General features: G+C 45.4%; 1 protein-coding gene and 1 pseudogene across 2 annotated transcripts in view; one reads left to right on the forward strand and one right to left on the reverse strand.

The window, feature by feature from the left end:
- The window catches only part of CFAP53 (cilia and flagella associated protein 53), a gene marked incomplete at both ends in the record, with an annotated part of 105,964 nt that overhangs the window by 37,270 nt on the left and 53,930 nt on the right, over positions 1–14,764 (forward strand). Inside the window, one exon of the mRNA XM_080919756.1 lies at positions 10,552–10,654. Within this exon, the coding sequence (XP_080775882.1) occupies positions 10,552–10,654 (103 nt within the window). The remainder of the gene's footprint in view (positions 1–10,551; positions 10,655–14,764) is intronic.
- On the reverse strand, positions 11,933–14,189 carry LOC308423114 (G protein-coupled receptor kinase 5-like; annotated as a pseudogene). The gene is made up of 2 exons: positions 13,629–14,189; positions 11,933–13,134 (listed from the first exon to the last, which is right to left on the reverse strand). The product of its transcript is annotated as a G protein-coupled receptor kinase 5-like (transcript).

Raw genomic sequence — 14,764 nt, forward strand, 5'->3', positions numbered from 1 at the left:
TAGTATTGCAGAACTGGCTAGCCTACATCATTTGGCTCTACTCTACCTTCTAGGGGTCTTTTACTTTGCTCAGGCTTTATCCTGGTCTTTCAAACAATGCAACAAGCAAGGGGTTTATTGCTGTTTCAGTGTGCTTGGGCCCGATTTATATCCAAAGAAGAGGCGACACTGAGCTTTTCAAGCTATTAGTTAGTACAGTTTTTATACATTTCATAAAAGGGTGGCCTATAGTGATGGTGACTGGGCTTGCAAGCATTGGTGGGTTCAGCTGACCTATTGGCCGTTGCCGATGTGGCCACATCAGGGCCTTAGACCTACATTCCAGGGGCTCTGTTAGATAAAGATGGGACATTCTTCCTGGGAGGAAGGGCTGCTTGGCACCCTGGTGAGATTCCAGAAACTGTGACTAGATAAGATTGAAGCATCCTTCCTGGAGGGACAGGGTTACTCAGCTTCCTGAGGCCAGTGAAAAAATTATTAGCCTTTTCCTTCCATTGAAACATGGTCTAGCCTTGACCTTCGGTGGGTGTGTGTAAGGCTAGCAAAATCCTTTAGGGTCCTTCAGTGGAAGGGTAGGAGGTCTGCATTTATTGTCTCATTGAGCAGAGTTGGAAAATATTCAGATCCTTGGGGAAGTCTGGTTCAGGTAGGTTGTCCACTATAACCTCCCTCTGGGTCTGTCCATTTCAAAGCTGAGACAGCTCAATTCAAATGCACCTTTCAGGTCTAAGACAGTGTGTGCCTGTTTGTCTGGAAGAATCACACTCTTGAAATGTGGTACCCACACCACGAACAGCTACTTTGAATCGGGCGAAGGCCTGGTGGGATTTGAAAGAAAGACACAACTCAATTATTCGTGTTACTGTAGGACCCCCTCTCGGGGACCCCCACTCAAGTCTCGGGACACAGGGTTACCCAATGAAACATAAGAGACCTTCTTGCTGCAAAAGCACGAGGTAGTTTAATGACGGTGCTCCGGGCCGATACGTATCTCAAGCAGGAGACAGAGGTAATAAGACTCGAAAGCTGGGGGTTTTTATAGGGAGGGTGTTGGGGGGCTGTTACGTGCAGTTAGGAAGTCAGAAGACTGGTGGAGCAGATGCTTATCTAAGTCAGGATACTTGTGGTTAACATCTAATTTACTATTGAATAGACTCAGGAAGGTCTCATATGACTCAGTTGTAAAAGATGGCCTGGGCCAGCTTCTTGCATTCCTATCTTATCTTTAAGGTCAGTTAACCTAGCCTCAGGAATGTTTTAACAATGGGCTTAGCTGAGCATGCCTGGACTTGTTTTACAACTTTCTCAGTCCTAGGCCTTTAAGCTTGCAAACTACCCTCTTTTTCCCAACTTACATGAGTTTTTTAGACCTTGAATTTAATTTCCTTTCATTACCAGAAATGCTTTTACTCCATCTCCAAGTACAAGTGAACTGCACTGACTGCAGCTCCAGTTAGTGCATATAGTTTGTAAGTTATATACTTACAAAGGTAGTTACAAAGGCAGTATGTAAATTCCCTAGCTGCTGGGTGGTGGCATCACCCCCTGGGGTGAAGGCTGTATCCTGAGGTAGGAACAGGAACAGGTGTGGAGCAAGCTTGTGACTGGGCATTAGTATTACAAAGGAAGATGTTTTCTCAAAGTCAAGGCATGCAAGCTGACAGTTCCAGCTAACCCTTAGCAGGTGGTGAGGGGCAGTGGGCATAACTTCCAACATTGAGAGTCAGAGGTTCCAGGTTTCTTCTCAGGCAGGCAAGCTATATTCCATGACACCTGTCAGAGGATCAGGCTGCCTGTCTTTCTGAGCCACCTGATATGGACTGTAATTCCCCTTTTGTTTTTAGGGCCATTGGGTATTGTTTGAAAGGAATGTGGGTAATTGAATTAGTTAGTTAAACATTTATAGGAACTTGGTTTTGAGTGAGTACAGGGGGTAGGTTTCTGCCCCTACCCTAGGAATATTTGTTGTTAATCTGACAGATAGTCCAACTATGTATTATTATCAGAGAAGGTAAAGGTAGCTTTTAGTTTATTCAACAGTCCTTGTCCCCATCAGGTCATTACTGTTAATACCATTTGACCTACTTCCAGCAACTGGGACCTATTTATATCTTTTTTAAAAAAAAAAAAACTTTTATAACATTTTTTTTCTAATATCTGGGGCCACCTAGGTGACAAAGAAAATCTTTTTCAGTGGCTGTCTTTAATCCTTCTAAAAAGAGCTTAGCAGCATCTGTTTAAAGTCTTTTCAGACAGTCTTCAGCATTGGTGAAATGAGCCAAATTAAACCAGACTCGATTATATTAAAGGCAGATTTATTGAGTTCACTGGCCCCCAAGGCCTGTGAAGACACTATGGACAATGGGGGTAGGAGAAGGAGAGAGGTAGAGAGAAGAAGGGGGTCTATACAGTGAGAGAGAAAAGAGGTGAGAGAAAGAAAGGAACTTGCAGGGGGGGAGAGATAAGAATGCAAAATGTCTGGATTATATGGGGGGGGGTGGAACCCTAGCCCCTGGGCTGGAGAGCTCAGGGTTGGGAGCATGACTGGGAGAACCTGGAGGCCAGGTCTGCTTTGGTATGTAAAATATGCCTCTCAGTCCATTGTCCCAGGTCTGGAAACCAAATGTCCCAGCCTTTTGTCAATTATAAATTAATAATCATCCATGACTAATTCCTGGGGACATGACTACTTCCTGGGACTCAATTTGGAGTGTGAGCAAAAAACCCGGAAAGTTAGCCAAGTCCTGGTGAAAGACCCTCGTCAAGAGGACCTTTATCTGAGGAGACCCCAGGACCCAAGGATCAGCCGAGACCACTGGATGCAAGTCACAAGAGGGTTTTATTGGTCACAGACGTCCATGGGCGACAGCCTGTTCAGAAGACTGGTGCGCCGGACCAAGGGACAGTTTCTTTTTTATAGGGTTTGGGGGGCAGAAGCGAGGTACAGAAGCAGAAGCATAGTAACAGGGTTTTAATTGGCTAGTTTAAATGTGGCCAGGGAGTGAGCCCAAAAATATGGCTCTAAGGACACGGATCCTGGTACCAGCCGGGGTTTCGGCTTCCGAGAATAGTTGCTTTGGACTTATCTAAGTGTGGGAACTGTGGCAGAAATATGGCTCCAAGGACACAACTCCTGGTACCAGTCGGGGCTGTGGCTTATCTGAAAGCTGGGCTTATCTGAGTGTCTTCCTTTCTTTGTCTATTATAAGCTGGCCGGCCCATCTGTATCTTGCCTGGCCACCTGGGACCCTGACCTAGCCTGCCCCGTGTGTGCACAGCCTTACAGACATGGCATTTATTGTTGCTAAGCGGGGGTCTTTCACTGGAAGATCTAGTGGTCTCTTGGCTGCCCAGGCTGTGGGGCCATCTTGGGTAGCAGTGTGGGGCTCAGTTGAAGCAATTTGTCAGTAACTGTTCAGGAACTTTTCTGGCTCATTGTAGCAGCAAAGAAATATCAGTCAGTGTTGGACAGAAGGGAAATTCCATTTCAGCCTGACTGCACTTTCTAATAGCAGTCCCCTCTCCCTCTTACCTGACCCTGGGACAGTTTTTCTACTTTTTTCAGAGAAAGGTAGGTTTTGAGTGTTCCAATTATATGGATCAGTGGCTGGAAAGACATAAATCATGAAAGAGAAAAGGAGAGGAACTTCCTCTTCCCCCCTTTCTTGGGGCTGCTTAGAGCAGGTAAAGGAACCCAGGGATAAGTACCTTCCTATGTGCATCCTGCTTAGGTGGCAGGGTTTGGCAGGGGGTCAGGGGTAAGAAAGCTCAGCTGCTCTGCCCACCTGAACCCTTAGTGGAAAGCAAACAACTAAATATGCAAGCGAGCATCCTGGGGGTTAGGACAGGTGGAATATATTGTTTGGTCTTTATTTTGTGTGTTTGTTCTCATTGTTGTTGTTGCTGCTGTTTCTTGTTTTTTTGGCTGTCTCTGGGCAACCTGGCAAAGCCAAAGGATTTAGGTACCCAACAGGAAAGGGCACAGGTCTTAAACCACACACACACACACACAGAGAGAGAGAGAGACAGAGAAAGAGAGAGAGAGAGAGAGAGAGAGAGAGAGAGAGAGAGAGAGAGAGAGAGGAGAGAGAGAGAAAGAGAGAGAGAGAGAGACATAGACAGAGAGAGGACATCCTTTCTACTTGTTTGTCAAAACTCATTTATCTGTAGTGCATAGACTTATATCTGGGTTTGCATTTCTACTGATCAGTATTATGGCCCTGCAGTATAAGTTAAATTCAGGTATGGGGGTGCCTTCCACAGTGTTCCATTTGCTCCGGGTACCTTTGGCTATCCTGAGTCATTTGAGCTTCCATATACATTTTAAGATTTTGTATTATTTTTTTTCTATATCTCTGAAGAATCTCTTTGGTTTGTTGATTGGAATTGCATTGGATCTGTAAATTCAACCTGGCATAATTCTATAGGATGGACATTTTTACCATATTGGGTCTTCTGATCCATGAACATGGGAGGTTCTTATGTCTTCTAGTGATTTCCTTAATTCTTTCAGAGTCTTACATTTTCCAGTGTCAGTGTCTTTAATTTTCTTTGTTAGGTTTATCTTTGGGATTTTTATTTTTGAGTGGGCATAGTGGGTAGAATGCTTTCATTGGTTTCCTTCTCAGTATATTGGTCATTGATCTTTTGGAAGGTTACCAATTTCTACATTTTCATTCTGTATTCTGCCACTCTGCATTATATTCCAAAGGTGTTTATCAGTTTTAAGGGAGTTTTTGGGTGAAGTTTTATCTAGAGCAGTAAGACAAGAAAAGGAAATGAATGGATATAAACAGAAAAGAAGTCAAAATATCTATTTTTGTAGACAACATGACTCTTTCTCTCTTAGAGCTGTCTTCATTGTGTCCCTTGGACTTTAGAACACTGTGGTTTTGTTTTCTCTCATTTCTAGAATGCTTTAAATATCCTTTCTTTCTATGGCGATCCAATTATTGTTCACTAATATTTTGTTGAGTTGTCGAATATCCGTGTGTGTGTGTGTGTGTGTGTGTGTGTGTGTGTGTGTGTGTGTGTATTGTGATGTGCATATTGTATTGATATCTAACTTGATTCTATGATAGTCAGACAGAGTACAGACTATTATTTCCAACTCCCTGTGTTTGTTAAGGCTTGCTTCTTGTCCTAAAATGTGGCCTACTTGGAGAACATACTATGTGGCTGAGACAAATGTGCATTTTTTTTTTTTTCTTTTTTATGTTTTGGTCTAATAGTCTGTAGATATCTGTTAGGTCTATTGACTTATGAGTTCATTTAACTATTCTGGTGCATATGGTATTTGTTTGTGAGCTTTTTTACCTTTCCCATGGTACACTTTAAAGGCCAGCACCAAGACTTCTGCCTGTGGAGTTAGGGGTCCCCCCCTCTAGCTTTTAAGCTAGTCTCTTATATTGGGGTAGCTCTGGGAAAAGAAATAGGTCATTAGCAGTTGTTTACCTTCGTGGTTTTCAGGGTCTAAGTTAGTGTCCATCTGTTTGATGGATCTCGTCTGCATGCATTCTTTCTGCTCCCAAACTCACCTGCTTTCCTCAGGAAGTAAATTATTAGTAAGAATCATATGTAAAGCACAGAACGACAAACTATAAGATTGTGGTGCAGAAGAGGATAAGATAGGGGGAGAAGGGGCATTGACAGCAGTGCTTGAGGCCGGGTGGCATGTCCACGTCCACATGTGAGTCTGGCCATGGAGGGGAGGGTTTTGAAAAGCTTAGAGTAGCATGAGTAGGAGCTGAGGCAGTGGTCTGGATTTTGCAGTGGAGAGAGGATGGCTCATTGGCTGGATAAAGAATTGTGGTGTCATCTGCTGTTTGCCTTATTGCTAAAAAGAGTTGGGTGGAGTTACAAGAACACAGAGAAGGGTTAGAGTGGAGGTAGATAAATGCCTGTACACAGGAAACCTCTTTCCATTTACCAGATCACTGGCTGTATGAGTGAAGGTCTCATAAAATCAGTGAGTCTAGGGTGCCATTTTGTGGCCATTATCTAGTGGATACTGAGTCCAAACATTGTTGCAGAGGTGTACCAATTTAGATTTCTTTAGCTGAGGTGTCAGTTTTAGAGATTTGAAATTTTCCAGGAGACACCCCAGTGGGGAGCCTGGTGATTTGTTTTGAGACGTTGTGTTACCCATTGGGAAGGAAGAAGGGGAGGAGCTACCAAGGTATCTCAAACCAGCGTCCCAGTGGATAAAACTCAGTAGAATAAGTTTTGCCTATACACAGGGGTCTCAAGTTGTCACTTGGACTCCTGGTGGCTTCGCCAGATCCCGGATCTGGCAGAGAGTGCCCTTGCCAGGCCTGGTCTTCAGCTGAGTGAACCGGCTGCTAGAGCCCTGGGGGAAGGGATAAACTGAAGGGCACTCCTGAAGGGAGCTTCTCAATGGTCAATGTCTGTCTCAAAACTATGGCTATAGTGAATTAACCCTCTTTGCCTGCAAAGGCTGGCCAGACCTTATTTGGTAATTCAGGGATTCTCTTTGCCAACTGGAGTGTTAATCCCTATCAGTCTGTCGGTGTTTGTACGGGAACTTTAGCCACAATCTGGTATCAGGAAAAGTGAAACCGTGTGGTATGTGGTTTATCTATCCCAGTTGCCCACACGGTGGGAGCTATAGTCATGAAAAGAAAGAAAAATATTTAGCTGTACATTTGAAATCTAGAGGAGTCCCACCCTTTAGAATAGGTAGTGAGCTTTGGGCAGATGTACTTATCTGGGTGGAGTCTTATTTGGTTCATTGGAGGTAGGTAGATCTGAGTGGGTTTCCTGTAGCTCATAAGTTTATAAAAGAGATAACAACATGAGTTAACAAGATAAACATTTTTAAGATGAGCTTTTGTGGAGCAGAAGGAGCAAGAATTATATATAGTGGATAAGGAAGCTTAGCAAAAGGAAACATGAAGCATTAATGAAACCTGAGTTTACGTAAGAAAGTAACCAGTCGTATCTGTAGAACTACTTTTTAGAAAATAGAAATCTGCTTTTTTTTTTTTTTTTTTTTTTGGTTGTTATGCTGCAGTTACCTTAGCTGTCAATTCAGCAAGCAGAAAAAGACTGAAAATAGTGAAGGGAAATAAAACATGTTTGAGACAGGCAGTATTGCACACAGGTGAGAGAGTGCAGTTAGGGCACTGGAGGCACTCACATACAGGGAGGGGGTGTGGTTCTGTGGTGGTAGGGCAAGTGTGGTTTCGACCAGGGGCAGTGCCACCCCATTCCTTGGTGGGCGGGGAAGTACCTGTGCTATCACCATGGTGGCGCGGACCACGTGTGTAATAGGCTAAGCTGCTGCTTACCAGGAGGTCTGCTATCATGGTTTCCCTAGGGACTGACAGCAGGGCCAGGGTCCCTGCAGAAACCCAATCGCCACCATCCTCACTGGCCCCCCCAGGAGTGGGGCACTCGGCCCACTCGCGGCTTCTGCAGGCGTGGTGTCCCTGGCTGCTGCTGCTTCCAGGAAGCCCGCCTACTGGCAGGCTCTAAACTCTGATTAGCTCTGGATTCCTGCCGCAGGCTGGGCCTCCCGTGGGACCAGATGCCTGCTCACCAGCTCCCAGCAGACAGAGTCTGAGACAGAGACGGGTACAGAGAAAGCACATGTGGGATGGGAACAGCTAGGTTTAGCAAATAGAGTCCCAAGGGGAGGCTAGGGGTGGGGCCAGACCTGCTCTTCACACAGCAAACAGGGTAACAGACAGCAGACCAGGGAATCTGTACGTTGGATCATTAGCAAGGGAGTGCAGTTTGTTTTCTGTTTACTGTAAATTAATAGGAGCTTACCAGGTCTTGGGCTAGTGAGCGTCGGGATTCGAACCTGCATTTTCTTGAATTTCGGCAAACCGGGTCGGCAAATGGGGTCGGCAAACCTGGTCATGAGGAAATCTAATCTCCTCACATGGGGTGTTGTTAAGAGCCACAGAATGAAAGGAAAAAGGGATATCTCGTCGAGAGGAAATCTAATCTTCTCACATGGGGTACCACTGAAAAGAAAAGTCACAGAGCATCAGTGTTGTTAGAAGATGTTAGGGAAAAGGATGAAGAGAGTGGGGTGCATATGGCCCATGGAAGTGCGGCGAGACCTGGGGCAAGGGAGATGCCTCTGGGGGGGCCACTCTGGAATCCTTTCCCCTGAGGAACCAGCCACACGACAGTGACAGTATAGTACAGAATACAGTTTATTTAAGTCATGGAAGAGTTAAGAGGGTAGTAGAGGCAGAGAGAGAGAGGATTAGAGAAGTAGAGGGGTAGAGGAGAAGAGGCCGTCCTTAAGCACATGGAGGGAGAGGGGGGATGGGAAGGGGAAGAGGAGGGGTAGGGGTGGGAGAAGAAGACTGCAAAAGAGCAAGAGAGAGAGAGGAGGGGTCAAGCAGCCCCTTTTATAGTGTCAGGTCACTGGGGCGGAGCATACCTGGCTACTTCGGGGTAATTGAGGGGTGGGGTATACCTGGCTGTTGCTAGGTAACTGAGGGTTGGGCTTTATAGAATCCCAATGGTATATATCCTTAATGATAAGGTATGTTTCTTAGAGGCAACAAAAGATGAATCCTTTTTTTTTAATTATTAAAAGATGCTTTTATTTATTATATAAGTACACTGTAGATGTCTTCAGACACACCAGAAGAGGGCATCAGATCTCATTACAGATGGTTGTGAGCCACCATGTGGTTGCTGGGATTTGAACTCAGAACTTCTGGAAGAGCAGTCAGTGCTCTTAACCACTGAGCCATCTCTCCAGTCCTAGACGGACCCTTTTAACTTCATTTTTTAATTAAAAAAAACTATTTAAAAATAGTGTTTTGGCTTGTGTGTGTGAATGTGGACGTGTGCATGTGAATGTGTGCACACTTAATGTAAGATTAAGCCACTCTGACCCGATACTGAGATGGTTCCAGGGAAGGGCATTAGGTCCCAAGGGAGAGTTTCATTGTCTCCGCTCCAGGATGGGTTTCCCAGAAATGACTCTGACAAAACACTTCTCAGAAAAACCACAAAAATGTGCTGGCCAAAGGCCACCTGGGCCCTCTGGGGAACAAAGGTACTTTCCCAGGATGATCCGATACCTGCCCAGCCAGTCAGCCAAAAGGTCAGCCTAGCTACCTATCACCAAGTGCCTAGTTGCTGTTTACTGTAAACCTGCCCTCTAAAAAATGTATAAAAGGCACTCGTAAGGTTGGACTTCCAGTGGAGTTCCTATTCATTTCAGTGCTCTCAGTCCTTCCCCCAACTTAAGATCCATGCAATGTTTGGCTGTGGGTCTCTGCATCTGTCTCAGGCACCTGTCAGGTAGAGCCTCTTAGAGGACAGCCATACTAAGTTCCTGTCTGTAAGCATAACAGAGTATCATTAATATCGTCAAAGTTTACCAAACTTAAGATGGGAGGAGTAGAGGGAAAAGATGGGGTTGTTTTATTAAGTCTACCTTGTGCTAGACTGCTTATGGCTAGTAGGTCAGAGTAGGGTTCCAAGGCCAGGGATGGACCATAGGCATTGGGGATGAAGGGACCATCTTGCCTGGTCTTTGACAAGCAAGCATGGCCTTGATACGTTTTGACCCGGTATGAAAAAGGCCACTCATAGATTTTTTCAGAATATAATGAGAATAAGTCTGTTTGGATCACGGTGTGTGAGAAGCTTTGTTCCTGGAGAGAAGGGCTTCCCTTTTATTTTGTAGGGAGCCATGCCTGAGAACCATGCTTAAGAAAATGGCTGCACAGCAGCCACTTTAGAACTGCTCAATGCTTTACTAGCTGTACCTACACCCCCACCCGTGAGAGCCTGACATTTCCGAGAAACACCACACTGAGGTTCTGTGGAGATTAGCTGCCAGGTGGCAAGATAAGATATCCTGAAACACATACCTGACTGTTAACCTGTAACTGCAGGACCACCCTTTTCCTTATCACTAAGATGCTGTAAAAATTCCACTGCACCCTGCTTCCCCCTTTTTGCCCAGCCCATATAAGCTGTAAGCACCAAACCCTCAATGAAGCCTTGACACCATCCAGACTGACTCTGTGTCATTCTTTATGTGCTTGGCTTCCTTTCTTTCTCACCCCCATGACTTTCAGGACGAAGGCCTCTTCAGGACTCTGGATAACCTGACCTGCTGGATGGGTCATTATTTATTTACAGCTTTCCAAATACCTAGAACTACAGGTGTACAACTATATGTCGTTCGTACTTCTCTCTTCCCTTATTTTTTTAAAATTCTCTCATTATATTCATTTATTTCTTTGTCTTGGAGTGCATGTACGTTGGAGGTTGGCAGTGTGGGGCATGCAAACATGTACACACCATGACACTTGTAGAAGTCAGAGGACAATTTATGAGTCAGTTTTTTCTTCCCCCATGTTTCCATCCCAAGGATCAAACCTTCAACCTGTCTCCTCTAAGCCACCTCACTGGTCCTTCTCCAGTCTTGATCCAACATCCTTCCTAACAGTTCTAAAGATGATGTGGCCCAGAAAGTGACCAGCAGTATGTCTTGTTTGGAAAGAGAAAAATTATCTGTCACAGAACTTCTCTTACCTTTCTCAGTGCAGCGAAAACTCAAAGAACAAGAAGAACTTGCTCTGCATGAACAGCGCATAAACGAAAGCCTGAAGGTGCTTCACCAGGAGAACATGGAAGACTATGCCAGGTACGACTGTGTCCTCTCTATTATCTTTTTGTTATGGACAAAAATGTATCTGTGGCATAGAGGGTGATGCACCATTAATCCATATATTACTGATTATTTCATATCAGTGCCACACTGGTTCTTCAGAGCATCAGAACAAATCATAAGATTTCATACAAAAATAGGCACAAACTGTATTGGTAAAATTAAATTCTACTGTCATGGTGTGTCTGAACATACACACTGGTTTTTAAGCTGGATGAACATCTTATAAACATAAAACTTGCAAGGATTAAAAAAAGAAGTTAGGTAGGGGGCTGGAGAGATGGTGCAGCCATTAAGAGCACTGACTGCTCTTCCAGAGGTCCTGAGTTCAATTTCTAGCACCACATGGTGGCTCACAACCATCTGTAATGGGATCCAATGCTCTCTTCTGGTGTGTCTTAGGACAGCTACAGTGTACTCACACACAGTGAATAAATAAATAATTGTTAAAAAAAGACTCAGCAAAAAAATGTTCAAAATAATTAAGTAATGTTTTCTCTTTTTTAAAAGTCCGACTTTCATTTAAATACAAATATACAAAATGTAAACAGAGACAATAGAGAAATTTTCAAAGTTTCCCTTTAAAAATAAGAAAGAGAAAATTCAGTTCTAGTTAGGTGTCGCTACCATCTCCAACCAGCAGAAAAGGAGGGACAACACAGCATTCTTTTCAAAGCGGTTTATTCAGGAACCTTACAGCGTGCAAGTGAAAATCTCTCTCTCTGCCCCCAAGCACAGTCCCTTTTATCCTCTCTCAACTCCACCTCCTCAGTCCATGTTGCATGGCTGCAGTTCATAGGTCTAAGTCATCTGGCCTGATCTGGCATCATGGGAGCGCCTGCACAGCTTAACGGAATGGCGTGGCTGTATTCGGGAGTGGGAGAAAGGCAGGGGCCAGTCACAAGACTTGGCTGGAGTCCCAAGCGCCATCTTGTGCCATATCGCCACACCCACTCTCCACAGTTAGGATGCTATTGAAATCCATGCAAACTGTCATAGCTCATTGGGTTTCTATTGCAATGTTCAACAAGATAAATTATAGTGCACCGTAGCTTGACAAACAGACCTGAGTGGAAACTTCTTTGAGAAACTTGGAGGTTTGTTACTGGGGGAACTGTATCCGGTCCTGGTTCCCAGTGGGGCTTTCCTGGCTGCTGAGCCACAGTGGGAACCTCTTCCGCTGGTTACAAGTTCTGCTTCCACGCAGAAGGCACTGACCTGGTTCCACTGTTGACTTCAAGGCCAGAGCTGAAACTAGCTGCTTCTGGTAGAGTTTGAATTGATGTGTTCTGAATTTATGTGGTGATTACAACTGGTCTTAGGAGTAGGTAAACTCTTGGGATTGTTTTGGTGCTGACATCTGAAGAGTCTATGGAACAGCCCTTTCTTTGGCAGTTCTGGAAGCTGGCTTCTGTTCAGATCCTGTGAGAGAGTATTGATAGGTCCGAACACATTCACCTCCTTGAAGTGCTTTGTGTCTATCAATTCATTTGCCATGGGATCGGCACAGAGCCCGTGGAGAATCTGGAGTAGAAGTCATCATCCGTGTGGTTCAGGTTGACACCGTTTAGAGTGGAGAAGTGCTCGATGTCCACCCAGCACATCCTTGCAGTATACAGCCTGGGGATCTAGACTGAAGGGAGGGTCCAACATCCCAGCTTCCAGGCGCCTAAAGTTCATGTTCCTGAAGACAGGGTGCCTCTTGGCCTCGGCAGCCCCCTCCTCCTGGCAGCCCAGCCTCTGCTTCGAGTCGTTGGTAAGCAGTGTGTTGCAGATGGACTTCACTTCTTCAGAGAATTTGGGGGAATACAGCTCCTCAGTCTCCAGCACCCTGCGATCGATCCACCTCTTCCTGTTTCACCTTCTCCTTGCAGCCTCAAATGGTAACTGATCCTCGATCACCTCATAGATGAGGCAGCCCAGGGATCAGCAGTCAGGTCTCAGGCCATATCGCTGGTTGTTCAGAACTTCTGCAGCCATGTAGCAAACAGTGCCTTACCAGGCCACCGGTAAAGCCTACCTCGGAGATCTTCACGGCCAGTCCTAGGTCTGAGATCCTGATGTGGCCACAATCATCCAGCAAGATGCTTCCTGGTTTTAGATCCCTGTAGATGTTCTCACGGTGTAAGTCTTCCCGACCACAGAGGATCTCGGCTGTATAAAAGAAGGCTCACTCTTCCTCAAAAGCTACAACATAGTTGCCCGTGTTGTAGATGTGAAACTTCAGATCACCCCCATTCATAATGGTCAAAACCAGGCACAGTGCATCTTTGGTGTCATGAGCATAGGCAGGTTGACCACACACTGGCTGTTGACCTTCTCAACAATCTGCTTTTCGTTGAGTGCTATGGACTTGCCTTTCCTCTTTTGATCCTCTTCTCTAAGCGTTTGCAAGCATACATTTTACCAGTGGCCCCACCCTGGCAGGCACAGACCTCTCCAAAGCTCCCTTTGCCCTGCAATCAGTACTGCCATGCCCCAACCCGAGGGACAGTCAACGGGAACCCGGGGTCACCTAGACGAGAAAGGGGGAGCAAGAGGTGTGAAGAAGACCAGCAAGTCAAGTGGTCTGATCAAACTGACAAATTTTTATTTTTTCACATGCTCGTTTTATGGGTAGAAAGAAATAAGGCATGGGAAAACAAGGCATGGAACTAAGGGAACTTTCCAGTTAAAGGATTTCTCACAATACCCTTTGTGAAGACTTACTTGAGGAGGGGAATGACCTAGGTGCAGGAGGGAATGTTTTGCCAAGCAGGATCCATTGCCTAGGTGATCTTTCTACTTGGCTAGCTACATGACCAAAGTGAGATCACCTCCTTTCTGGGAAAAGGCCTTTACTGTGGGAAACACAAACCTAGGCTGAGATCTATGTAAAAGGGAGTTACTCGGGCTAAGGAAGTTTCTTAATTCTGTCAGCTCTCAGGCTAAGGGAATTTCTTTATTCTGTTAGCTCCCGGCACTGCCATAAAGTATTTTTGATCACTGGTTGTTTTTCTGACCATTTCCACTGCAGAAAATGGTCAAAATCCATGCTGTTTAGGCACTCGTGGGAAGGGTCTCCCTTCAAGTAGTTGTGGACAGACTGAGCACAAACAGCAAAGAATGTCTTCTATGTCTGGGAGACCAGGTCCTGTCCAACTTGGGCAATGAAAACTGGGAACTTTGGAGTAAGGTACTTGGTCATTATTTCCTTCCCCTTTGCCTGAAGGTTTTCATCAGGAGTAATTTCATATTCTACCACTAAGTCCAGGAACTGAACGTAGCACTCCAGTGCAGGCCTGGTTTCACAGAACTGTTGGGGGTGGGGGAAGCAGTCTCCCAGATGGTTGCTTGTCACCATAGACTATAGTCATCTCTATCTATGGTCCTTTGGAGGTCTTCACACTGGCTGATGTGAGGAAACCTCAGGATTTCCTTCCACTTCTTGCTTTTCCCTTTGTGCTATCCTCCTCCCCCTTCCAGGGCTTTTAGTAAGACCTTGTTAACCATGGATGTTTTCCAGCTCCATTGACAGTTGGCACTGCCTGGTGTGGGCCTGGTGCAGGCAGGAGGGAACATGAAGAGGAAGCAGGGGTGGGCAGTTGGTGGGGGGAATGGGGGAGGCAATATGCTGATGCTGTTTTTCAAGCTGCCTCAGCTGCTGTCAAACCCCAGAGCAAGTAACCTGCCTTGTCACCACATTATTCTTTCAAGGAGTTTCCCCCTTTGCACTGAAGAGCCACAGCTGAGCTTCTTTCTCCCTCTGTGTCCCCCCTCCCCTCAAGTAATGTTTTCTATAATTTCTAACAAATACCTGAAGTAAAGAACTTACAAATTTTCAGGGGCTGGGGGGGGGAGGTGAGGGGGGAGTTCTGTGTTCACCATGGCCTACAGAGTTAATGATCCATGGGAGGGAAGAAAGCAGGCTTGAACTTCGAGACTGATTATTTTAGGCACACTCAAGCACAGCACAATTTGTTGAAAAATGTCCTGGTGCTATTTAACTCTGCTCCATGTGCACAGCAAAGCTCAAGACAGGTCGATGCCGAAAGTCTTTGTAAACATACGTGACACACTCCATAGACATGGGTTCTATGGATTGAC

This window comes from Micromys minutus (genome assembly GCF_963924665.1).
Source record: "Micromys minutus genome assembly, chromosome: 8".
NCBI lineage: Eukaryota > Metazoa > Chordata > Mammalia > Rodentia > Muridae > Micromys > Micromys minutus.